A 26593-nucleotide genomic window follows, 5' to 3' on the forward strand; every position below is an offset into this window, starting at 1 on the left:
GCAAGACATTACTTCCTACAAAGCGAAACCCAATAGCATGAATGGCAGTGATGCTTCACTACCAGACAAACTCAGAGCCTTCTATGCCTGCTTTGAAAGGGAGAGTATAACTACAAATATGAAGATCCCTGCTGCACTTAATGATCCTGTGATCTCTGTCTCAGAGGCAGAAACAGAGTTACACTGTCTTTAAAGAGGGTGAACCCTTGCAAGGCAGAGGGTCCTAATGGAGTACCTGGTAAGGCTCTGAAAACCTGTGCCAACCAACTAGCGTGAGTATTCAAGGACATTTTCAACCTTTCACTGCTATCGGTGGAAGTTTCCACTTGTTTCAAGAAGGCAACAATTATACCAGTGCCCTAAGAAGAATAATGTGAGTTGCCTTAATGACAGGTGCATGGTGATCAGAAAGGGCAAAGTTACTAGCAAGCTTAGCCTCCAAGTTCAGGGTGAGGTCATCCCTGCCATCGAAGATAACCTGATAAAATGCTTGAGGAAGTGGTTTAATGTGTCACTAACAGATGGGGCCAATGTCACCAATGCTGTGAAGCAGACAGACGAATGGCTGAAAAAGATCGACAAATCCGGAGTTCCGGGTAAATTCAAGACCTGACTGTACCAATATGGCATTCTGCCCAGGCTTCTCTGGCTCTTCACACTTAATGAGTTCCCCATGACTGCCGTAGAAGGCATCAAGAGGAAAACCAACAAGCACCTGCGGAGATGGTTGGGAGTTCCCCCAAGATTCTCTTCAGTGGGTCTCTACATTCATTCTGGGCAACTGCAGCTTCCCCTGTCATCTGTTGTGGAGGAATTCAAGGTGGCAAAATGCAGAGCCTTATTAAGCTTGAGAGATTCCAATGATGTCTTGGTAAAGCAAGCAGGCGTTACAACCAGATCTGGGCTCAAGTGGGCAGCCAACGCAGCTGTGGAGGAGGCAGTGTGTTCTCTGAAGCTGCGAGATATCATCAGCAGCCCCTGCGTCAGGCAGCAAAACCTCGGCTCAGTTCACTTCCAGCAGTGGGGAAACGCAAGCATAAGGAACAGGTGAGACATGGTACAGGCAGAAGTACGGATCTGTGAGGAAGAGAAGCGGATTTCAAAGGCAGTGGAACAAGGGTCCCAGGGTGCCTGGACAAAATGGGATCTGCCTAAGCACAAGATCTCACGGGCAGAGTTATGGAGACTGGAGCCCTTCCGTATTTCCTTCCTCTTGCGATCCGTGTATGACACACTTCCTTCACCATTACATCTGTACACATGGGGGATGAGAGAGGACCCAAACTGTAAGCTCTGTGGTCAAAAGGGGACACTGGCTCATATACTGTCCAGGTGTAAAACAGCTCTAACTCAAGGAGTCCTGACGAAGGGTCTCGGCCTGAAACGTCGACTGCGCCTCTTCCTATAGATGCTGCTTGGCCTGCTGCGTTCACCAGCAACTTTGATGTATGTTGCTTGAATTTCCAGCATCTGCAGAATTCCTGTTGTTTAACTCAAGGACGGTATAGGTGGCGCCATGATAAGGTGCTTCTGGCTCTTGCTGGCACACTAGAGCAGGAGAGATGCAAGAAGAGGACGGCTGGCACAGATTTGAAGAAGGCCATCACCTTCATTAAAGAGGGAGCCAGGCCTTTCGTAACCGAACAACCAAAGCCCAATCTGCTGCTAACAGCCAGGTCCTGGGAGATGAGGGTCGATGTGGGAAGGAGGATGCAGTTCCCAGATGTGGTGCACACAACCCTATGCCCGGACATTGTACTGTGGTCAACCGAAGACAGGAAAATAATTCTGGTTGAGCTGACTGTGTCGTGGGAGGAGAGACGGGAAGAGGCCCATGAGAGAAAGGCCTTGAAGTACCAGCCCTTAGTGCAGGAGTGTAAAGACAAGGGATGGCAGGCTTGGTTGGAAGAGATCGGCTGCAGAGGTTTCCCAGCCAAATCAGCATGGCGGTTGTTGTCAGATCTGGGCCTGGACGAAAGGAGCAAAAAACAAGCAACTTGTAGGATGAGGGAAGAGGCAGAACAAGCCTCTTGTTGGATTTGGAGTAGGCGAGAGGAGGGAAGCTGGAAGCCAGGAGCAGATGGGGAGTGATTTGGCCACCACTGCCGGCCCACCAACTGGAGAGTGTCGTGGTTAAGAGTCGAAACATTCGGTGAAGGTTGGGAACCACCTGATGACATCTGTTCCTGGCTAAAGGCTATGGTTCACTTATAAGGTAACTGGAGAATGCACCCTAACAGGTGTATGTAACAAGTAGCTATCGCCTGGTAGCACTCACACCTTCAGTGGTGAAATGCTTTGAGAGGTTGGTTATGACTAGGCTGACCTCCGGCCTCAGCAAGGACCTGGACCCATTGCAATTTGCCTATCACCACAATAGGTCAATGGCAGATGCAATCTCAATGGCTCTTCACACGACTTTAGACCACCTGGACAACACAAACACCTATGTCAGGATAGTGTTCATCGACTATAGCTCAGCATTTAATACCATCATGCCCACAATTCTGCTTGAGAAGTTACAAAACCTGGGCCTCTGTACCTCCCTCTGCAATTGGATCCTTGACTTCCTAACTGGAAGACCACAATCTGTGCAGATTGGGGATAACATCTCCTCCTCGCTGTCGATCAACACTGGTGCATCTCAAAGGTGTGTGTTTAGTCCTCTGCTCTAGGCATAGCTCAAGTACCATCTATAAATTTGATGATACAACCATTGTTGGTAGAATCTCAGATGGTGACGGGAGGGTGAACAGGAGTGAGATATGCCAACTAGTGGAGTGGTGTTGCAGCTCTATGTCAGTAAGATGAAAGTGCTGATTGTGGACTTCAGGAAGGGCAAGACGAAGGAACACATACCAATCCTCATAGAGGGATCAGAAGTGGAGAGAGTGAGCAGTTTCAAGTTCCTGGGTGTCAAGATCTCTGAGGACCTAACCTGATTCCAACATATCAATAAAGTTATAAAGAAGGCAAGACAGCAACTATACTTCCTTAAGAGTTTGAAGAGATTTGGTATATCAACAAATACACTCAAAAACTTCTATAGATGTGCTGTGGAGAACATTCTGACAGGCTGCATCACCTTCTGGTATGGTGGGGGGATGCTACTGCACAGGACCAAATGAAGCTACAGGATTGCAAATTTAGTTGGCTCCATCTTGGGTTTTAGCCTACAAAGTAACCAGGACATCTTCAAGGAACGGTGTCTCAGAAAGGCAGCGTCCATTATTAAGAACTCCCAGCATCCAGGGCATGCCCTTTTCTCAGTGTTACCATCAGGAAGGAGGTACAGAAGCCTGAAGGCACACACTCAGCTTCTTCCCCTCTGCCATCAAATTCCTAAATAGACATTGAACCCTTCAACACTATCTCACTTTTTTAATATATATTATTTCTGTTTTTTTGCATGATTTTAATCTATTCAATATGCAAATACTGTAATTTATTATTATTATTATTTTTTTTCTTCTATATTATGTATTGCATTGAACTGCTGCAGCTAAGTTAACAAGTTTCATGACGCATGCCAGTGACAATAAACCTGATTCTGATTCTGATCTTTCATAGGTTTTCATTTGAATTATCGAGAGGTTTGTTAAAGCTTATTCAAGTAAGAAAATTCAGATAATCTGATGAAAAATCACAAGTGGAAATTATAGCATGACTTAAATTGTCACATTGTTTGAACAAATTAATAACAATTTAACTGAGATATTAAAAACCCGAAATACTGCAAAATCTGCCTAGAGTTGTTACGTGCAACCTGAGATTTTAGAATCAGGTCCTGATTTTTTTGTACTTACAGGTCTGATGATGTAGAAATATTGTGAGTCGAGTAAATTTTCTTTGTTATTGTATTGGGCTTGCTGACCGCAAAGTTCCAAACTCAAATGAAATCCTTAAGCCCTATCCAATATAAATAGCCATGCGTACTCTCATTAAAGGGAGGTTAAATTACAACTACCCAATCTTCAAAGACTAGTTCACTTCCCTGTATGTTTTCTATGGCAAGTTTAGCTGCCAATATTCACTATTTCAGTGGTGGGTTCTTCCTCTCTACCAAGGAGAAGATACTGCCAGCTAACAAAGAAGTTTAAAGCACCATTCATTTATTTTCAGTGATACGTATTTAAAACCAAACACCATTCTTAAAACACATTTAAAACTCACAGAAGACTTTTTATCATAAAAAAACTTCTAAATTACAAATCATTTCTAAAGCACAATGGATTTCCAAAACACAGTTATAATTCCTATAAGCTAAAACTACATGTCCCAATTTACAGATGTTTCGGTCAACTGTCACAAAAATCGAAGGCAGTGGAATGCCCCCTGTTTCTTTCATGCTCTTGATTTTCCTTACCTGATTACTAATAAGCCTGAACTGATCTCTTCATTTTCATAGTTTCTTTACCTCTTGAGTGACATGACACACCAGACATATTCCCTCAGATGCCCATTTAACACAAATGGTCTAAAAGCTTCCTAGAGATACAGTTCCCAGCTACCTACAATTAATGCTATGAAGCTAACTTTATGGGTACACAAATCTTCCAGCGTATTAATAGATCAGTTATCAAGGAGCTCAAGGTAAAAGAACACTTAAGAGTCAGTGATCGCAATATAATTGAGTTCAACTTGAAATTTGATAGGGGGAAAGTAAAGTCTGACATAGCAGTGTTTCAGTGGAGTAAAGGAAATTAAAATGCTATGAGAGAAGAGTTGGCCAAAGTAAATTGTGAGGAGATGCTGGCAGGGATGACATCAGAGAAACAATTGTTTGAGTTTCTGGGAAAAATGAGGAAGGTGCAGGACAGATACATTTCAAAAATGGCAAAATAGTACAATCATGGCTGACAAGGGAAGTCAAAACCAATGTAAAAGCAAAAGCAAAGTAAATCAAAGCAAAAATTAGTGGGAAGACAGAGGATTCAGGAGCTTCTAAAAACTTACAGAGGGCAACTAAAAGAATCATTAGAAGGGAAAAAAAGAAAAATGAAAGTGCATAGTAAAAGCTTTTTCATGTATGTAAAAAGTAAAAGAGAGATGAGAGTGAATATAGGACTCGTAGAAAATGAGGGTGGAGAAATAATAATGGGGACAAGGAGATGGCAGATGAACTAAATGAGTATTTTGCATCAGTTTTCACTGTGGAAGATACTAGCAGATGTTAAAGAGTGTGAGGGGACAGAAGTGAGTACAGTTACTATTACCAGGGAGAAGGTGCTTAAAAAGCTGAAAGACTTGAGGGTACATAAGTCACTTGGACCAAATGAACAGCACCCTAGGGTTCTGAAAGAGGTAGCAGTAACTGTGGAGGCATTAGTAATGATCTTTCCAAAATCTCTGGTATGGTGCCAGAGGACTGAAAAATTTCAAATGGCACTCCACTCTTTAAGAAAGGAGGAAGGCAGCAGAAAATAAATTATAGACCAGTTAGCCTGACCTCAGTGGTTGGGAAGATGTTGGAGTCAATTATTAAGGATGAGGGTATGGAGTACTTGGTGACATGGGACAAGAGAAGACAAAGTCAGCATGGTTTCCTTAAGGGAAGATCTTGCCTGACGACCCTGTTGGAATTCGTTGAGGAGATTACAAGTAGGATAGATAAAGGGGATGCAGTGGATGTTGTATATTTGGAACTTCAGAAGATCTTTGACAAGGTGCCATACATGAGGCTGCTTACCAAGTTAAGAACCCATGGGATTACAGGAAAGTTACTAACATGGTTAGAGCACTGGCTAACTGTTAGGAGACAGTGAGGAAGAATAAAAGGATACTTTTCTGGTTGGCTGCCAGAACTAGTGTTGTTCTGCAGAGGTCGGTGTTGGGACCACTTCTTTTTATGCTGTATATCAATAATTGAGATGATGGAATAGATGGCTTTGTTGCCAAGTTTGCAAATGATATGAAGATTGATGGAGGGGCAGGTAATGTTGAGGAAACAGGTAGGCTGCAGAAGGACTTAGACAGATCAGCAGAATGGACTAGAAAGTGACAAGTGAAATACAATGTTGGAAAATGCATGGTCGTGCTATTTGTAAGTAGAAATAAATGTGCAGACTATTTTCTAAATGGGGAGAAAATCCAAAAATCTGCGAAGCAAAGGGTTTTGGGAGTCCTTGTGTAGAACACCCCAAAGGTTAACTTGCAGGTAGAGTCGATGGTGAGGAAGGCAAAGCAACGTTAGCATTCATTTCAAGAGGTCGAGAATACAAGAGCAGGGATGTGATCCTGAGGCTTTATAAGGCACTGGTGAAGCCTCACCTTGAGTATTGTGAACTGTTTTGGGCCCCTCATCTTATAAAGATGTGCTGGCAATGGAGAGGTTACAGAGGAGGTTCAGAAGGATGGTTCCAGAAATGAAAGTGTTATCCTATGAGGAACTTTTGATGGCTCTGGGTCTGTACTTGCTGGAATCCAGAAGGATGGGGGGGGGGGGGTGGAATCTCATTGAAACCTTTCAAACGTTGAAAGGCCTAGACAGTGTAGATGTGGAAAGGATGTTTCTCATGGTGGGGGAGTCTAGGATAAGAGGGCACAACTTCAGGATAGAGGGAAATCCATTTAAAACAGAGATGCTAAGAAATTTCCTTAGCCAGAGGGTGGTGAATTTGTGGAATTTGTTACCACGTGCAGCTGTGGAGGCCAGGTTGTTGGTGTATTGAAGGCAGAGCTTGATAGGTTCTTGATTGGACATGGTATCAAAGGTTACGGGGAGAAAGCTGGGAAATGGGGTTCAGGAGGGGAAAAAAAAGGATCAGCCGTGAATGAATGGCGGAGCAGACTCAATGGGCCAAATGGCCTAATTCAGCTACTATGTCCTATGGTCTTATGGTTATTGATATGCTAAGTGATTGTCTCCATCAGGTTTGATAGCTTCCTTAAACTAAGCAACCTAGCTAGCATTGTCTGTTTTGAAACAAGCAAAATGAATTAACCTATTTATACTGCACCTGCTCAGCGTAAGTTAAGTGTTTGGGCCAGCAATCTGCTCTATAAACAGAGTGTATTTGCAAAGCTGTGTTTTAACTGCAAGTTTATTACTGCTTGCCATTTACAGTTTAAGAACTGAATGCTGGCTTCCATTTATGACCAGAAGCTAAGCAATGAATATTGTTGCAATTATAACTTACAACTGTATAATTTTTACAAGCGGCAGCTGTTGTGTTTAGAAATCTAAGCTTGGCAAAAACAAGAGTTCCTGGCCCAGGAGGCAAATATTTGTCAAATATTGAATTATTGAATTTATGAAATAGTGATGCTTAGATAAATTGTCTTTCAAAGATATCTGTCAGTTTGACTGAACAAACACTAAATATTGCAGGAATTCAGCAGGCCGTACAGAATCTTTGGAGGGAAATGAACAGGTGGCGTTTCAGCCTGAAACATCGACTGTTCTAGATGTGTTGTTCCAGATTTCCAACATCTTCAATGCTCTTATTGACTGACAGTTTGACTGTCTATTAATTTATCTGTCATTCATTAATTTATTTCTCCCTAAACCTTGGCCAGAAAATTTATTTTTTAATGTGCGAACCTTCTGTTCCTCATTAACATAAACTGAATTCTCACCCAGTTTTACTTTGTCAACAATCTATTCCAAATCAGTCCTCGAGCACTAGACAGCACTTTGGAATGATACTGAATTCCCAATTCTATTTTGCAGTTCTGAATGCCATTTTCTTCCTTCTAATAGGAGCACGGTTGGGAAATGGGCACAAGAAGAGAACAACCTCTCCACTCATCACTAAAAAAAAGCATCCACAAAGTTAGGTAAAACTTTAAGCTGGCAATCCGTGTGATGCGCTGACCCTATTATGTGAAGGATGGTTGAGTGCCCCTACAGAAAAATGGCAAATTTAATTTCATATTCACATTTATGTTTCTAACTGTTTTTCATTGCTCTTCCATCTGGCATTGATGCAGATAAAAACGAATTGAAGGAGAACGTAATTGTAAAATTTTATAAAGGATTAATCAGCATTGGATGGAAGAAAAATAGATTTACATTTAAAAAATTCTTGAACAACAGATCTATCCATCAGTTATGTAACTGAAGTTATGGACGGTCACACTGAGGGATTAATATAGGCTTCTTTGTGAATTTTGGTGACATATTAGTCACTATATTTTCATAGGGATGAGATTTTCTTCCCGTAAAGAACACCGGGACCTTTAATTTATTTAACAATTTGCAAGACTGTTCAGGGCTTATTAAACAAGCCCACACCGCACCATATCCTTCATTTGCTGCAGATGTCGAGGGCTAATTTTAATTTTCAGCTTCACCTCCTGTTTAATTATTTTTGACAATCTTTTAAGCTGTTTAGACACCAGTCTAATTAATTCTTTTACAGTAATTTCTAACAGTTTTGTGTGAAGCAACTTTATTTCTTTTATATTTTTTCTTTAATATTCTGTTAATTTTGCTAAAATTAATTTCTTTTTGTTTATAAATCTGGATATAGATCATCTTTTGTCCAATATTACTGAACCTGTCCTGATGTCCCCTCCACTCAACTTCTACTTTTATTTACTAATTAATTAATTTTCATTCTTCTCATTCTATGCAAATCAATTCTGATTCTCGAGTCCCAACAGCTTAATTAACTCATTTATTTCCATCTCCCTTACCCATACCTTAATTTGTTTAACATGAATCTTCAGTTAAAGATCACATTTCATCCAGAAATTGTATCTCTTAATTTAAATAATTATTTGCTATGACATACAACGAACCCCCAATTATTCTTTTTGCAGAATAATGGCCAGATTTCTCAAAAAATGTCCTTGTTTTCAGAGGACTGTGAATTGTAACCCTAATTTGGGATGCAATGCTGAATTGACTGTGAGTAAGAAAACCATCTGGAAAATTTTGGTGGGAAATTTCCCCTGAGACCTTCTGATATCTCATTATAATGTCAACTGTAGGGCCAGATGGGCAAAAAGAAACACCTTTTGCCATTTGTCCCTTTTTCCTGAAAATTCTGCTGAATGACCAGGACAAGGTCTACATGCAGGTAAACTGTTCTACAAATCAGTTGCTCAGATGTGCTGTACCTGTTTTCCTTTTCCAGGATAGAAAAAATAAAATGGTCAGGGGGAAAAGTACAGAATGAAAATGAGAAACCTGATTGTTATCATCATATTAATCGTCAGTTCCCTCAGTACTGTGACCATCCACAGCCACCACACAGCCACCAGTTTAAATGGCATTTCTGACAACTAAGTTACATGTGTAAAGCTTAAACTTCTGAAAAGAAAATGTAGAATGCATATTCTGGCATAACAAACCTGAAAAAGTTATGCAATATAATGTTTGAAGGGGAAAATTCAGGATAAGATTTTTCTCTCACATTTCACATTAAGGTTTAACAGCTGAGATCTAATACTTTTATGACCCCTCATTTACTGTCACCTTCTCTGTGAGCCTTCCAGGTTCAAATAAGGAGTATTGTTCTCAACTATTTTTTGAATTACGTATTTAAAATATTACAGCATGTAAGTACAACACAATTGGATATTTATATTTCTGCACAGGGAATGCTAAGGTTGTTAAACTTTCATTTGCTTTGTAGAATGCTGAAGGTCAGAAGTGATATAACATCAGAAGAATAGCTGACTATGCTGAACAAATTAATGAAGCAAGGAGCACTTACCAAATCGAAAATATTTTAGAAAAACATTGTGGCTATTCAAGAAAACATATACATTTCCTTGGATTCAAAATTATTGAAGAAAATATTGTAATACAAGACTATGTTGCACTTTAATAAAGGTTTATGAGGGGCCGGGAGCTGCAGATGAAACCAGAGATTGTGAAAACGACAAAAATGTTGAAGAAATATTTTAATTGAAACTGCAGCCTTCAGATGAATAAGGCAGCTTGGAGACTGTGGTGTTCAGCAGGTTTTTATGTTTTATCTACTTAGTGAGCATCATGATTCATTGGCAGCAAACTTGTCCCTCTCTGGAAGGAATCTCACCCCAGAGACCTGGCTATAAACCATTGGCTGACACACCATTATGACACAGAGGCAGTACTCATTAAAGTAAAAGGTTATATGGTGTTATTTCAAAGAAATTCTATGGAGTTTTTGCAATTAGTCAATCCCAGCCAACCTGCTCATGGACTGTTTTGTCCCACCCCATTAACAGAGGATACACGCCAGGACCTCTAGACACAAAAGCAGTTACTTTCCCCAAGCTGTAAGGCTGATCAACACCTCTACTCACTAATCCATCCCTCCAAACCCCCAACCACCACTACTTTATCATTTCCTGGCAGAGTCACCTTATGTACAGACACTCCTGTGCTTCATGTTACTTTATGGGCATACAATCAGTCTATGTATACAAGCTATCTTACGTATTTAAATGGATTGTGTTTGTCTTAATTATTGTGTTCTTTATTTTATTACCTTGATTTTTATTGCATCGGATTGGGAGTAACAATTATTTTGTTCTCCTTTACATTTGTCTACTAGAAATGACATTAAACAATCTTGAATCAAATAATTTACTCTGTCAACTTTGCTGAAACAGATGATCTAGTTTGATCAGTCTGTTAATTGTAGCATCTTGCCTTACATAAATTGGGGCTGTCATTAATCCTCCATTAAAAGCATAACTAAACATTTAGACATGTCCTAGGTCATGAAGGGCAAGGTTTTCCTTCTGTTGTATCAAGGAATTTAAGGCAGAGATACATAATCCAGTGGATTAAGCTAATAATTTAAACCCAGTCTTTGTATATTATATAAATTCAACTAATTATTGATAGGAGTATATATTATAATTTCTTATTAATATAAATTAGAATTTCCCACTTAAATTAGTTTCACATATATTTCAGAGTAATTAGAAGAAATATGTGAAGTAATTTTAATCATTACTTATAGTGTTGCAAATTTAATTTTTTTAATTGTAATTTAAAATGGCTAGTTTTCCAATCACAGCCTCTAAGGAAGAAGCTTCACATTACAGGAACATAAATTGAAGTTTAAACAGCGCCACCTGTTGGCTAACAATTGTGTAATGATGCTTTCTTTTACATCTATCGAACAGGCAAACTTACTTTAGCGAGTAAATGACGAAGATACAGGGGTAATTTTAATGCGATTCTGACAACGTCAGGAACAGCTACAGTAAAATACAATTTATTACCCATCATCAGATTTCCATTTATGTTGACTAAGTGGTATCGAACCTTGTAAAGGATAGGTGCACTTGAAAAGGTCTTTCAAAAGCATGTAGAAGAATGTGACAAATTGGATGGCTCTCACAAAGAAGTAGCACCCACATAATGGGTTGAATGGCCCCTTTTCTCCTTTTAATGACATTTGACCCTATTTATTAATGCTGTTTACATCTTTTGAAACACTGCTATGTTACCAAGATATTGCTTATGCTTTGTGAAACCACCATTTCAGTGCTATTATTTTATTTGTAGCTGATTACTGAGAATTGTTTTTAATAAAAATCATGCAAAGTACTGGGAAAAAAGGTAAGATATTGAGAAACTACATATATAGATAATCACTTGGCAGTTAAATCACCCATGACACCACTAAATTACACAAATGGGCAGGCTAATCACCAAGAAGAATTGTCCAGTTTAGTCTAATTTTACACTATTTCTTAATGTGAACAATCATTCTTCAAACCTTCATTTGCTGCTTCTTTAGAAGCCGGCGATAAACATGCAGTCACAGCCTCATATGAAGCACTCAATCGCGTACTGGGGTCCCTCTTTGGTTTAGGAGGAGGTTGTTTCCGTGGTGACTGCAGGCCATTGCTATCATCCATAGTGAATACTGACTGAAGGGAGGGTGATCTGATGGACGATCCAATCACAGAATGTGCCAACCCATCGACAAAAGTAGGTACAGTCACCGAGCTCCAGTGAAAATGCTTCAGCATTCGGCAGCCCAGATAATTCTCTTCAATGACCTTTCCACACCCATCGCCGGATCTGAAATTAAAATGATGTCCAGATGCTGAATTAGAACAATGAACCTGCTCATGCAAATATAATGCCAGCTTTACACAAAAGCAGTCAACCAACACCCCTACTGTGAGGTGAGGGTGGATACACTGCTCCTGTGAAACACAAATCTATGAAAAATCTGTCTGTCTGCTGCTGTTCATTTTTGCATTCTGCAATTACAATAATTTTCACTACTTTGTGACTTTAATCTTAAAAAAACTGATTCAAATACCCCACTTATTTTTGAATGATGAATTGTCTTGTGCTGCAATGGGAACTCAGATTCCCCCAATGCTGCTTACAAGTGGGAAAATAGATGACAGTGTATGAGCAGTCTCGCCATTGCTTCAGTGTCAGCAGCCTCGTGGGATGACACAAAAAGATTAACTCTTTCTAGCTCAAAAACTTTTAGTACACTGGTTTCACTCTTTTACTGCAATACTTGATTTGTATCTTTTATCTCTTTAAATACATTCACAATCATATTTGAAACATTTGCAGCTAATTATCTGGCTCTTTAAAGTCCTTTCTAACATCACAAAGTCCTTTCTAAGGTTAAAACTTCTTGGCCTCCTGCAACATCAGCATCGTTCTTCATGCTACACATGATAACAGACACTCATGCTTACCGGATTGTGACTGGCTCGCCTTTGTGTTGTGCCTCGAACTTTTCCCTCATGTAAACTGCGTTAAGTTCATTCCGAATCCTGTCATTTTCCCGTGCAATGTCAGTTGCATTTTGAATGACCAAGGAATCATAGGTTTTCAGTCCCATATCTTCCACAAACTGCAAGAATCTTTCAATGGAATTAACCTCTTCTCTGATGTTCATCCTCTGCAGCAATCGTTGCCGGGCTAGAAATTCTCTGACAACTACAAGGGAAAAGAATTATGCATCCGCAGTTCACACAATAAAATGTACGGGTCAATAACACAGAAGAAATCACAATGACTATCTGGTGAACTAATATCAAGAACTACAATCAATTAATAGTCATGAGAAATGCACAGCACATTATATATATCAGCTATTTTTATTTAGTTCATTTGGATTTGATTTATTTATCTATTCTGAGGTGTTACAATTTTAAAAAATCACAAATTCACAAACATGTACAAAAAATCTTACAACAGGAGCACCATTTATTTAGCTGTAAAAGTTTTATCATAGCATTAACTGAGAATGTGAAAGGAAATAAACCAAATAAACCAAACGTTGACTGTGCTTCTTCCTACAGATGCTGCCTGGCCTGCTGCATTCACCAGCATTTTGTGTGTGTGGCTCAGATATCTTGCTAATGTTTTTGTTACCTTTTTGACAGATGAGAATTTTCTTTTCCAATTGAAGACATTGATCACTGAGGTGATCTGCTTGCCAGTACTTCATAAGCACGTCACCCCGGCTTATCTGTAAAAAAAACAATTTGACTAACTGTACAATAGTAATCCAAAATAGATTCCATTGGGATTATAAGTATGAAGTTTATACTGGTTCTTTCAATAAACTTTCATTCCCTGTGAGTTGAATTTGACTTTGAATATTTACAGTATATTTAGTTTAACCTGTCGGCATAGAAATAACCATAACTAAAATCTTGATTCCAAATTAAATAAAAATTATTTCCTAAAAATATCAATGAATGTTCAATCCTCATAGAGGGATCAGAAGTGGAGAGAGTGAGCAATTTCAATTTCGTGGGTGTCAATGTCTCTGAGGATCTAACTTGGTCCCAACATATCGATGCAACTGTAAATGAGGCAAGACAGTGGCTATATTTTATCAGGAGTTTTGAGATTTGTTTTGTTACCTAAAACACCCGAAAACCTCTATAGATGTACTGTGGAGAGCATTCTGACTGGTTGCATTACTGGTGTGTGTGTGTGTGTGTGTGTGTGTGTGTGTGTGTGTGTGTGTGCGTGTGTGTTGGGGTTGGGTTCAACTGCACAGGACCAAAAGAAGCTACAAAATTAGTAAAATTAGTCATCTCCATCACAGGTATGAGCCCCAGTAGTATCCAAGACATCTTCAGGGAGCAGTGCCTCAAGAAGGCAGCATCCATTATAAAGGACTCCCATCACCCAGGACATGCTCTTTTCTCATTGTTACTATCAGGAAGGAGGTGCAGAAGCCTGAAGGCACACACTCAATGATTCAGGAACAGCTTCTTCCCCTCTGCCTCCCAATTTCTAAATGGACATTGAACCCATGAACACTAGTTCACTTTTTGACTTCTGTTTCTTAATTTAACCATTTAATATACATCTATATACTTACTGTAATTCATTTATTTACCTTTTTCTATATTTATCATGTATTGTATTGTACACATTTCATGACACATGCAGGTGATATTAAACCTGATTCTGATTCCGAATCTATCCACTTTTTAACTAACAAGAAGTAATACACCTGCAGGGAAGAGAGGAAAATGAAAGAAAAAAAGGCTAATTCTGGATTTCAGCAAACAGTATTACAAAGGCTTTCATGGGAAATGGTTGTGGTGGGGATGAGATAAGAATGGAGTGATAAGGTGTTGCAAGTTTGTCATAAAAAAAAATCATGCTTCTTGGTATGGAGACATGAACAAGTCATAGACAGGCCATAATCTCAAACTAAATCGAACAGTGTGAGGTTTCTATTTCTGTGCATGCTCACTCATTCAATGTCTTAACTCTGAAGTTGAGATTTATTCTGAGTTGTGGAATTTTGCCTTTTGAATATTTAATTATTTATTTAGTTATGTAGCGTGGAACAACCCCTTCTGGCCCAGCAACCCACTTATTTACATTAGCCTAATAACTGGTATGTTTTTGGACTTTGGAGGAAACCGGAGCATCCACAGGAAACCCACACAGTTGACGAGGAGAATGTACAAACTCCATACAGATGGTGTCAGAATTGAACTCTGAACTCTTGAACTGTAATACCGATGCACTAACTGCTATGCTACAGTGACTCTTAGAGTCAAAAAGTAGGGGAGTTTAGGCCCAGTGCTGGAAAACCTTTAGCTTCTGGTGGGGCTATCCTTTTCTCCATTTTGTCCCAGCTTTTTAAGGCTTGGGAAACCTGGTACATAGAGCATAGAACAGTACAGCTCAGGAACAGACCCTCTGGCCCACAATGTTGTGCTAAACCAGCAAAAAAATAAAGAAAGAAAAACTCAAAAACTAATCCCTCCTACCTACAAAATGTCTATATCCCTCCACTTTCCTCATATTTATGTGCCTATCTAAACATCTTTCAAAAGCCTTTAATGTGGTTGGATTGAGCTGTTCTCTGATCTTGGCAACTGATCTACAAACATTTCATCACCATATGAGGAGATATCGTTAGTGTGCTGTTGATTGTGGTGTGTCCTCTGAACATTTGGCCATTATATACTTTTCAATTAGTCGATTGGACGTCATTTCGGAAACTCTATTGTGACACGGAGAGGAAATCTCGTTGCTGTGTGGCAAACTTTGTGCGTTGTGGACAACAATTTTTACCACACCACAGTGGCTCATAAATAGGATTGAGGTTTATGTGATTGTTTACAGAAGTGGCGCAGCAAACCGTGCCTCTAGGAATTTTCTTGTATGCTGCGTGTTTGCTTGTGCCAGGACTTTCACTGATTCCCAGTCGAATTTGTGCCTCTCTTGATCTTCATGGGTAAGTCATTCGGAGGACACACCACATTCAATAGTGTACTGATAATGTCTCCTCATGTGGTGATGAAATGATTGCAATGAAATTGCCAAGACCAGTGGTCCCCAACCACCGGGCCGTGGACCGGTGCCAGACCGCAAAGCATGTGCTACCGGGCCGCGAGGAAACAATATGATTTGGCGATATGAGTCAGCTGCACCTTTCCTCATTCCCTGTCACGCCCACTGTTGAACTTGAACGCACGCCAGGTCATTACCCACGCGTCATCCATGTCAGCACGGGAAGAAGATCAACTCCTCGAGCTTGCAAATGACGGTGGGCTGAGAAGTATGTTTGACATAACATCTCTGCTGGCATTTTGGATCAAAGTCGAGGCTAAATATCCTGAGATAGCCATGAAAGCACTGAAAACGTTGCTTCCATTTCCAACATATCTCTGCAATGAATGCAACGAAAACTAAATTGCAGAATAGACTGGACATAAGGAAACCCCTTCGAGTATCGCTGTCTCCCATCACCCCTCGATGGGACCGTCTTGTTGCAAGAAAACAAGCCCAGGGCTCCCAATGATTCAGCGATATTGGTGTGTTGCAATGATTTTATATGTTCATACGGCGAAAATATGTGCTGTGTGTATAATATTGAAATGTTACTTAAAATGTTATGATGCTATTGACTTATAAGTGACTTATATAACCATTTAACGAATACAGCACAGAAACAGGCCATCTCTGCCCTTCTAGTCTGTGCTGAACGCTACTCTCACCTAGTCCCACTGAACTGCACTCAGCCCACAACCCTCCATTCCTTTCCTGTCCACATACCTATCCAATTTTTCTTTAAATGATAGTATTGAACCCGCCTCTACCACTTCTACTGGAAGTTCGTTCAACACTTACTTCAAGCTCCCCTCTCCTCCCCTGATAATTGACTTATCAGTATATTCAGGTGAGGAAAATATGCGCTGTGTGTTTAATATTAAATTCGTTAGATAAACACTTTTAGAAATGAAATTGAGTGTATTAGCCACTTATACCTATATTCCGGTCGTGATTCACACCCCCGCCCCCGGAACAGAATCGCCAAAAATGATTTGTAGGAGAGAAAATTGGCACGTTCACGCATGCGTACTGGTGCCAGCGCAAGGCTTCATGGTCATTGTAGTCCTTCTCGGGGTAAACAACGTATTTGACTGCTACTCTTGTCCGTTGGCAACCCTACCCCCCCCCACCCACCGGTCGGCCGGTCCGCAAGAATATTGTCAATATTAAACCGGTCCGCAGTGCGAAAAAGGTTGGGGACCCTGGCCAAGACCAGAGAACAACTCAACCCAACCATCAACCGCCTGAGTTGCTCATTCCAGATTATTTCCAGCTTCTAATGTATTTTCCCCTCCCAACACACCATTCAGTGTATTCCAGGCACCCACCACTCACTGAGTAAAAGTTACCCCTCACATCCCCTTTGAATTTACTCCCTCTCACCACCAATGCATGCCCTATAGTATTAGACATTTCTACCCTGGGAAAAAGATACTTCCTCTCTACCCTGTCTGTGCCTTTCATAATCTTATAAACCTCTATCAGATCTCCCCTCAGCCTCCACCGCTCTGGAGAAAACAAGCCTAGTTTGTCCACCCTCTCATGGTAGCACGTGCCCTCTAAACCAGGCATCAACCTGGTATGGTAAACCTCTTCTCCACCTTTTTCAAAACCTCAGCATCCTTCCTAGAGTGGGGCAACCAGGACTGTACGCAATACTCAAGATGTAGCCTAACCGGAGTTTTATAAAGTTGCAAAATAATCTCTTGACTTTTGAACTCAGTGCCTCAGCTAACAAAAGCAAGCATTCCATGAACCTTCTTAACCACCTTATTGACTTGTGTAGCCACTTTCAAGGAGATATGAACATGAATCCCAAGATCTCTCTATTCAGCTACACTGTTAAGGGTCTTGCCCTTTACACAGTGTACCATCTCCTTGCATTTGCCCAACACCTCTGGCTTAAACTCCATCTGCCATTTCTCTACCCTTAGCTGCAAATGATCTATATCACACTGTAAAACGTAGATCGTGATATACCCAGCAAATGTATTGAATCAAGAGTACAGATTAAAAAAGAGGCTCTCATCTTCACTCATGTACTTGAATAGGATCACTTGTACATTTCCGTAGAGTATGATTAAGAAGATAGCAAGACCTTTATAATCAGTTTAGAATATTGATATTTTACATTCTGCTTAGTTTATTAACACTGTGATATGTGCAAGTAACAGTCAAGAGGCAATGGTTAATGTGTTAAACAGCCTCATTAAATTTGTCATTGGTGGAAAATCATGTGTTCAAAAGAATGAGATTTTGTGATTGATAGACAGGACTTCTTTGGACTGTAGTGTTAAGCCAAGGTCTGGAAGCTAAGATGAAACGTGTAATTTGCTATTGTCAGGACTGTCAAATAGTAGAAGGGATGTGGAAATATTTTGTTGCTCTCTTTTGAGATTTGTTTGTTTCCTATATTAAATCAGCAGGCCTTGCCTCAAAATATTGTCTGAACTGAATTGTCAATGACTATTTAATACTCATTAACTTGTCATTGTCAGGAACAGCAGATGTGATTGGGAGCTGTGCTTGCTTGAGTAGTGTGATCTGTTTATTCTTGTACGGACTGAATAATAAAACAATTTCCTTGAGCATATTTATTAAGTCAGAATCATATAGCAATAAATCAGTGTTCTGTAATACCTCACTCCCCTCCCATCCACCCCACAACCATGTATTACTAATCAGTCATACAACACAGAAATAGACCCTTTGTCCATATCCGTTTAGCATCAAATACAGTACTTTGCTATACTAATCCTATTTAGTGGTAATTTGTCCACAGCAGTGTGTTGTGATTCTAAGGTTCACACTAAACTTTTACCCATGTTCTCTGATTATGGATACCTCTCCTTTAATCTACTCTTATCTATGCTCCACATATTTTTTTCTGTATCGTATGTCTTCTCTGCTCCAATAAAAACAAACCTAGTCTCTTCTTGAAACTGAAATGCTCCATCCTTGGCATCATCCTGGCAGGCCTCCTCTGCACCTTCTAGTGATCTCTTGTTTTCAATAGTGTGGTAACCAGACTTGTAATTGGTAATCTAATTGTGAGTGAACCTATGCTTTAAACTATAAATTTACTGCTCTTGTAGGCTATTACCATTGCCTATGAAGGCGGATATCCCACCTGATTTCCTCACTACATTAGTTACTACGCTACCAACTTCAAAGAGCTTTGGACTTGTACAAAGAGTCCTCTAATCCTCAATACTCATTAAGACAGCAGCATTTATTTTGTATGTCCTACCTTTATAAGTCTTATTATAGTGCATCAGCTGCAGTTAACGTGTGCCATTGTTCTGCCCACCTTACACTGGATCAACAACATTCTGTAGCCTACAGCTATGCTCCTCACTATCAACAAAACCACCCAAAGGGCTGGGAAATCAATACCTAGAGGACATAGGTTTAGGATAAGAGAGAAAAAAAATCTAGTCACATGGAGAGCATGCAAAAACACACGAGACTCCTTTCATGTCTTAATCAATTTTGAGTTCTATTTCTTTCAAACTGCTTGCTTCAGAGTTGGCAAAATAAGAGCTAAGATGTTAAAACTCAGTTTCATTAGCCCTAATCTAAGAATCAGAGAGCTTCTATTTATTTGATTTTTGTTATGTTCCCTTTCCTTCCTCCAGCTTTCCTCCTCATCCAAACAAAATCTTCTCCCTGATTCCTCTTCCCACAGACCTGAACTTGTATCTAACTCTCATGACTCCCATGGCTCAATGTGCTTTTATGCTTGTTTGGTTCATGAGATCCACTTTTGATGAAGCAAACATTCTGACCAGATAAATAGATCTCCCTCTTCTCGAACCCAAACCAGACTCCAGGAAATTCATAATAGCAGCAGAGCCCTAGTAGACCCAACACACAACAGGGATGGTTTCCAACTCCTGAATCACCTCAGAAAAAGATTTGTTCAGGCATGAAATGGAGGACCTAATAGATTTATTAAAAGATCAGAGCTCTGAAATGCTATTATTACAGCTGATCACACTAACAAACAGAAACATTAGATTAATGATTAGAGCTCTTGGAGGAAAAGGAATCCAAGATTGGGTGAATTTGAAAGTATAGCTTTTAAATATTAAGGTATAATTATTAAATAATAATAACATTTCTAATAACAACAACACACATCAAAGTTGCTGGTGAACGCAGCAGGCCAAGCAGCATCTATAGGAAGAGGCGCAGTCGACGTTTCAGGCCGAGACCCTTCGTCAGGTCTCGGCCTGAAACGTCGACTGCGCCTTTTCCTATAGATGCTGCTTGGCCTGCTGCGTTCACCAGCAACTTTGATGTGTGTTGCTTGAATTTCCAGCATCTGCAGAATTCCTGTTGATAACATTTCTAATGACTGGAATAAACTGAAGAGGCCCATGAGGATCTGCAGAGGTCCATGGGCCAACTATTAAATAGAGAGAGTTTATTATTACAGTGATTATTACACCAGCTTTCAACAAATCCAGGAATATAGTCAAATCAATGGAAAAAGCAAAATTGTAATCAAATCTTACATGATAAATGCTTGAGTAAATCAGTTGTCTTTTAGAGAGAAAATGTTTTTACAAGATTGCGGACTTGATAGAGATGTACAAAGTGATAAGAGGCATAGATAGAGTGGGCAGCGGACTCTTTTTCCCAGGGCAGAAATGGCTAATATGGGAGCATCATTTTAAGGTGATCATTGGAAAGTAATAAGGGGCATGACAAAGGTAGGTATTCTACACAGAGAGTGGTAAGTGAGTGGAATGCACTGCCAGAGGTGATAGTAGAGGAAGAACTAGGAACAATTAAAAGACTTTTAGATAGGCACATGGATGAAAGAAAAAATGGAGGGCTATGTGGGAAGAAGGGGTCGAATTGATTTTACACTAGGTTAACATGTTGGCATGATCTTGTGGACTGAACAGCTTGTACAGTGAAGTATGTTCTATGTCCAAAGAAAGGAATTTATCAAATATAGCAGATGGCTCTATTCTTATGTAAATGTAATTAATACAAATTGTAAACAGGATACTCCTAAAATCCTGATTTGGGGAACTTTATAAAAAGGAAAATCAATTGCCGTATAAAAACTTCGCTGTTCAACTGAAGCATGAATGTAACTACACAGATAATGAAAAAAGGCAGTTGTACAAAACAAACTCACATATAGAAATCAGTTTAATCTTCAGAATGGAAACTACAATGCAATTTTAGCAAGTTAGACAAAACAATGGTGCAAAATAAGATGAAAATCCAATCCTTATTATTGAGATAAACAGAAAATGCTGGAAACACAGAGCCCAAGCAGCAAAAACCTGGAAAGAGAAACACAGCTAACACTTTAGATAAAATCTCTTCATCAGAACTGGGGAAGAGAGAAAACAAGTTAGATTTAGCTGCAGAGAGGGTTGGAGAAGGATGGGTAGAGTAAAGGGAATGGGAAAGGGGTGATAGGATGAGCTAGAGCTGTTTATAAGAGAGAAAGTAACAAAAGAAATGTAGGAGCTGTGAAAGGGAGAGAAGATGGAAAGGTGAGATCTTTGTCAGAGCCTGAGGGCTGTTCAGTCCTGGTTCTGGATCCTATTTGAGATGGAGATAGAAACCATAAGGCCATAAGTCATGGGGGTCATTCTACCCATTGAGTCTGCCCTGTCATTCCATCATGGCTGATTTGTTATCCCTCTCAACCCCATTCACTTGACATCTCCCCAAAGTCTTTGACACCCTTATTATCTAGAACCTACCAGCCCCTACTTTAAATATACCCAATGACCTGACCTCCACAGCCATCTGTGGCAATGAATTCACCAGTCTCTGGCTAAAGAAATTCTTCCTCATCTCTGTTCTAAATGGTTGTCCCTTTATTCTGAGGCTATGCCCTTTGATTCTATACTCCCCACTATAAGAAGGATCATCTCTATATCCACTCTTTATAGGCCTTTTAATATTCGGAAGGTTTCAAAGATATCACCCCTCATTCTTATAAATCCCAGTGAGTATAGGCCCAGAGCCATCAAATGCTATCTAAACACTAACTCTTTCACCTCTAGAATCATTCTCATTAACTTCTTCTGGGCCCTCTCCAAATGCTAGGTCATCCTTTCTTTGATAAGGGCCCCAAAAAATATGGTCTGACCGAAGCTTATAAAGCCTCAGCATAACATCCTTGCTTTTATATTCTAGTCATCTTGAAATCAATGCTAACAATGTATTTGCTTTCCTTACTACTAACAAGTTAACCTTTAAGGAATGCTGCACAAGGACTCCCAAGGCCCTTTGCACGTCTAAATTCTGAAATTCCCTAGACTGCACTCCATCTACCACTTCTTTGCCCATTCTCCTAATCTGTCCAAGTCCTACTGCAGACTCCCTGCTTCCTCAACACTACCTGCCCCTCCACCTGTGGCTGCATCATCCACAAACTTTGCCACAAAGCCATAAATTCCATCAACTATGTCAGTGACCTATAACATGAAAAGAAGTGGTCCCAACACCGAACCCTGTGGAACACTACTAGTCACCATCAGCCAGCCAGAAAATGCGCTCTTTATTTCCCCTCTTTGCCTCCTGTCCGTCAGCCATATCTTCTATGTTTCCTGTAATACCATGGGCTCTTTATCCTGTTCTGGCAAGATGGTGGCATGTTCAGTCATAGCGGCTTCTACAGGGTCAACAAAAGGTGCTACTTTTCTATTTAGACACATTTCTATCAAGTAGTGCAGGTCTACACTGTCAGCAAGTTGCTCACTGGATGAGAAAATGGAGCTGTACAACGTGCTGCTGCCTGGGTCAAAGGAGGCTTACAGTCAAATAGTGAGTGGTTGCCTTGGTCGCTTTTCTTGTGATCACAAGACCGCTTTGGACCTTGTTAAGCTGGTATGTCAGAAGTTTGATTCGTTGATTTATTGGCCAAGAGCCGGGGCGAATGGGAGGGGAGCTGCCTGGCCTTGGTCGTCACAAGGACCAGGCCTCAAGCCATGTTGTTGCCTGTTTGCAGCCACCAGGAGTGAGGGGATGAAGCTGGTGGAATCCACTTGGGGGAGGGGGGGTGGCAGTGTGATGCAGAACCCAGAACCAAGTCAGTGCTGCTTCCCAGGTTTTTGCTCAGCAGAAGACAAGCTCTGCTGTAATCGCCTGCAGATTTTAGCAGCACTCAATGGACACAGGGACTCAGACTGCAAGGCTGCCTGCTTTACAGCTGCCGGAGGAGAGGTGTTTGTGCCAGGAGTAGCATGGCGCATTTATGGTTGACTGAAGATCTCAATTGCCCGAAGGATCTGGACTATATACATATATATTTAGCGTGCTTGTATTTTACTTATATTCTATATGTTCTTGTATATGCGAGTCCTGGGCCTCAAGCCGTGTTGTCGCCTGGCTGGTGTTGGGGCCAGTGTGGTGTGGTGTAGCATCCAGGCTGGGAGCTCTATTGAGGTCAAATGATGATTTCAATGCATTGTGTGATCTGGACTACAAACGTCTATATTCTGCATTGTTGTATTTAATAAAAGGAAGTTAAATAAAAGGAAGTTAAATGAACAAAATTAAAATCAGAAATTGTTATCCAATGATTTTCAGATGACTGCTCCTTGGCAGTACTCGTTTTGAAGATGCCAATCTGGAATAAACCCTTTGAAGCTTGAATTTATCAAAAATAGAATCGATAGAAGATTAGTTATTTTTCAGGGTAAAAGCTTTTCTATTTCCATTTACAGCAGCCTGTCTTGATGCAGTTATCAGCAACAAGCAAAGATCATACTAACCTGCCAGCCTTGTGATTTGTACTGCTGAAGGATGAGGTGGCATTTCTCCTCTGCTGAAAGCTGCTTCCTATCCCCAACTCTTATTACAGCCAGATACCTGTATCTACAGAAGAAGAGGATTCAGAATCAGAAATAATTATGACCCTCTCGTCCTTTGGATGAAATTACATCAAAATGCTGCTCAGATCTCCTGCTGAAAATGTCTGACATAAAAGATGCAAATGCCATCATTTATTGAACAGCAATGAAATCCATGCTAATAGAGATATGAACAAAACATGACAATATTTATTAAGGAAACCATCACTGTAATTATGATCGAAGGCTCTTCAAATGAGACCATATGCAAAGAAATAAAAAAAATGGGCTGATTGTTTTGCTGAGGTTATACTACAGGCCTTCTCAGTCAGTAGGTAAGTCACTGAGAGATGTATGAGCAATATGGATAAGAGAGCAGGGGATTTCAACTCCCCACAATATTAACTGGAATCATCTTAGAGTGAAGAATGGAATGGTTAAATTAACTGCAGGAGAACATTATGAGCCATTATGTAGGTGGTTCTGCAAGAGAAGGAACAGTACTGCAATTATGTCTGCAGGTCAGCATTTTGGGGTCGTGCCCATGTCTCTGTAAGTTTCAAGGTCACGATAGAAAGGGATAGGGTGATCTGGAATTAAACTCCAAAATTAAGGGAAGACTAACTTCAACATCAAATGACATCTAGAAAATGTGGGCTGGGAGCAGCTACCTGTGAGTAAATCTACAAATGGTGAGAATTCATCAATATGTTCCTATGCGGGCAAGGACAGCATAATGGGTAACAAGAGACACCAACGGTGTGATCATAAAGTAAGTGTATGTCACGTACAAAGAACTGATAATAGCTGAGCCCTTCAGGAGGATGAGTGTGAGTGTGAAGATCAGCTTTATTTTTTAGCTTCCAGTTTAAGATGGCACTACTGAAGGCACGTAACACTTATTTTGAATTAAATTGTGGTAAACTATCACCGCAAATAACAAAGAGGCAAGTGAATTCACGGGATGTGCTGTTCTGCTGCACTGCAAAATCAATGCACTTGAAGTTGTGCTGGTTGGAATGAATGAGTCGAAGAAGAGAAGTCGAGGCAGAGGAGTTCCGATGCCCATCCAGCTAAGCTGGATGCAAGACTGGACTGCTCCAAGGTGTGAGCTGATTTGGAGAGGTCCAATGCAGCTTCTTCCGCGGCAAAATCTAGTCCTGAAGTGAATCGCTGGGCGGTGTTTTCCAGGCCTGGAGCGATTCGCCATGGCAGAGCCCGGATCCTCATGTGAGGCATGATCTGCCGTTTGGACAATTTAAACATCAGCCCAGATAGACTGGAAAGACAGGGTGTCGAGAGTCGGGTGAGGTTGGTTCACTCTAAGTGCTGAGCTGATTTGGAGAAGTGAAGAATAGCTTCTTCGGCAGTGAAGTCTAGGCCCGAATCAAATTGCTGGGCGCACGTTCTAGGCCTGGAACGATTCACTGCAGCAAAGCCTGGGTCCTATTGTGAGGTACGATGTGCTGTGTGGACAATTTAAGTGCCAGCCCAGATAGACTGGGGGCTCCTCTCATCGTGATGCTGAACTCCGCCTGGCTGCTGTACTTTCTGTTGGTGAACTTTGCAACAATTTGTCCCACTAATATGATGAGCTGAACATCGAGGCTCTGGACCTACTCTGGCCTACTATGGCCTGCTCTGGGGATTTGTATCGAAGGACTCAATTTGGATTGGAATGCTTTGTTGCTGCTCACTTCTGTTGTTTGCACAATTGGTGATTTTTTTCTCTCTCTTTCTCTGTGCATTGTGATTTGGTCTTTATTATTTTTAAACTGGTCTCTTTGGGGCTTGTTGCTTTGCAGCTGCCTGTAAGCAGACAAATGTCAAGGTTGTGTAATTTATACACTTTTTGATAATAAATATACTTTGAATCTTTATTTGTCACATGTACATGGAAACATGCAGTGAAATGTACTGATTGCCTCAATGACCCACACAAACTGAGAATGCATGTTGGATAGCTCACAAGTGGCACCAGTGTACCATATTCACAACTCACTAACCTCAACCCATCCATCTTTGGAGGAAACTGGAGCACCCGGAGGAAACAAACGTAGTCTCAGGGAGAACATACAAACAGTGGCAGGAATTGAACCCTAAATGCTGGTGCTGTAAGGCATTGCACTAACCACTACCATGCTGAGTGAAAGTGAGGGAGAGGGAGAGATCCCTCATTGTCGCTGGGTGAAAATCATGGAATTCCCTCCCTAACAGCACTGTGGGTGTACCTACATCTCAGGGACCACAGCAGTTCAAGAAGGCAGTTAATCACCACCTTATCAAGGGTTACTAGGGTAACTAATGCTGGCTTAGCTGGCGATGCTCACATCCCGTAAATGAATAAATTAAAAAAATGTCACCAACAGATAAGATTAAGGAAATTTACAAGGTTTTTATAAGCATATTAACAGCAAGAGGATAATTGAAGAAAGGTTGGTGTCCTATAGGGACTAAAGAGGCAATCTGTGTATACACATGTAGCCTTAAATGTGTACTTTTCATCCATATTGACTAAGGAGAAAGTTATTATAGCTGCAGATTTCAGGAAGTTGGATCTTCTAGAGGAGGATGTACAAGATGACTTAGCAGACATAATGACAATAATCCCCAGTGCTTGACGAGTGGTATCCAGGGTTGATATAGAAACGTAGAAACATAGAAAAATCTACAGCACAATACAGGCCTTTCGGCCCACAAAGTTGTGCCGAACATGTCCCTACCTTAGAAATTACTAGGCTTACCTCTATTTTTCTAAGCTCAAAATATATCATAAAAGTCTCTTAAAAGACCCTATCATATTTGCCTCCACCACCATCGCTGGCAGCCCATTCCTTGCACTCACCACTCTCTGCATAGAAAACATATCCCTGACATCTCCTCTGTACCTGCTCCCCAGCACCTTAAATCTGTGTCCTCTTGTGGCAACCATTTCAGCCCTGGGAAAAAGCCTCTGACTATCCACATGATCAATGCCTCTCATCATCTTATACACCTCTATCAGGTCACCTCTCAA

General features: G+C 40.5%; 1 protein-coding gene across 5 annotated transcripts in view; it reads right to left on the reverse strand.

Moving 5' to 3' along the window:
- Positions 1-26593, reverse strand: part of myo16 (myosin XVI) — a 675445-nt gene that overhangs the window by 114212 nt on the left and 534640 nt on the right. For all 5 annotated transcript variants that reach the window (XM_063053735.1, XM_063053734.1, XM_063053733.1 and 2 more), the window contains 4 exons: positions 23500-23602; positions 13307-13403; positions 12625-12868; positions 11673-11980 (listed from right to left, as the gene is read on the reverse strand). In XM_063053735.1, coding sequence (XP_062909805.1) covers positions 11673-11980; positions 12625-12868; positions 13307-13403; positions 23500-23602 — 752 coding nt within the window. The remainder of the gene's footprint in view (positions 1-11672; positions 11981-12624; positions 12869-13306; positions 13404-23499; positions 23603-26593) is intronic.

Source organism: Mobula hypostoma, chromosome 7, assembly GCF_963921235.1.
Source record: "Mobula hypostoma chromosome 7, sMobHyp1.1, whole genome shotgun sequence".
In the NCBI taxonomy this organism is placed as follows: domain Eukaryota; kingdom Metazoa; phylum Chordata; class Chondrichthyes; order Myliobatiformes; family Myliobatidae; genus Mobula; species Mobula hypostoma.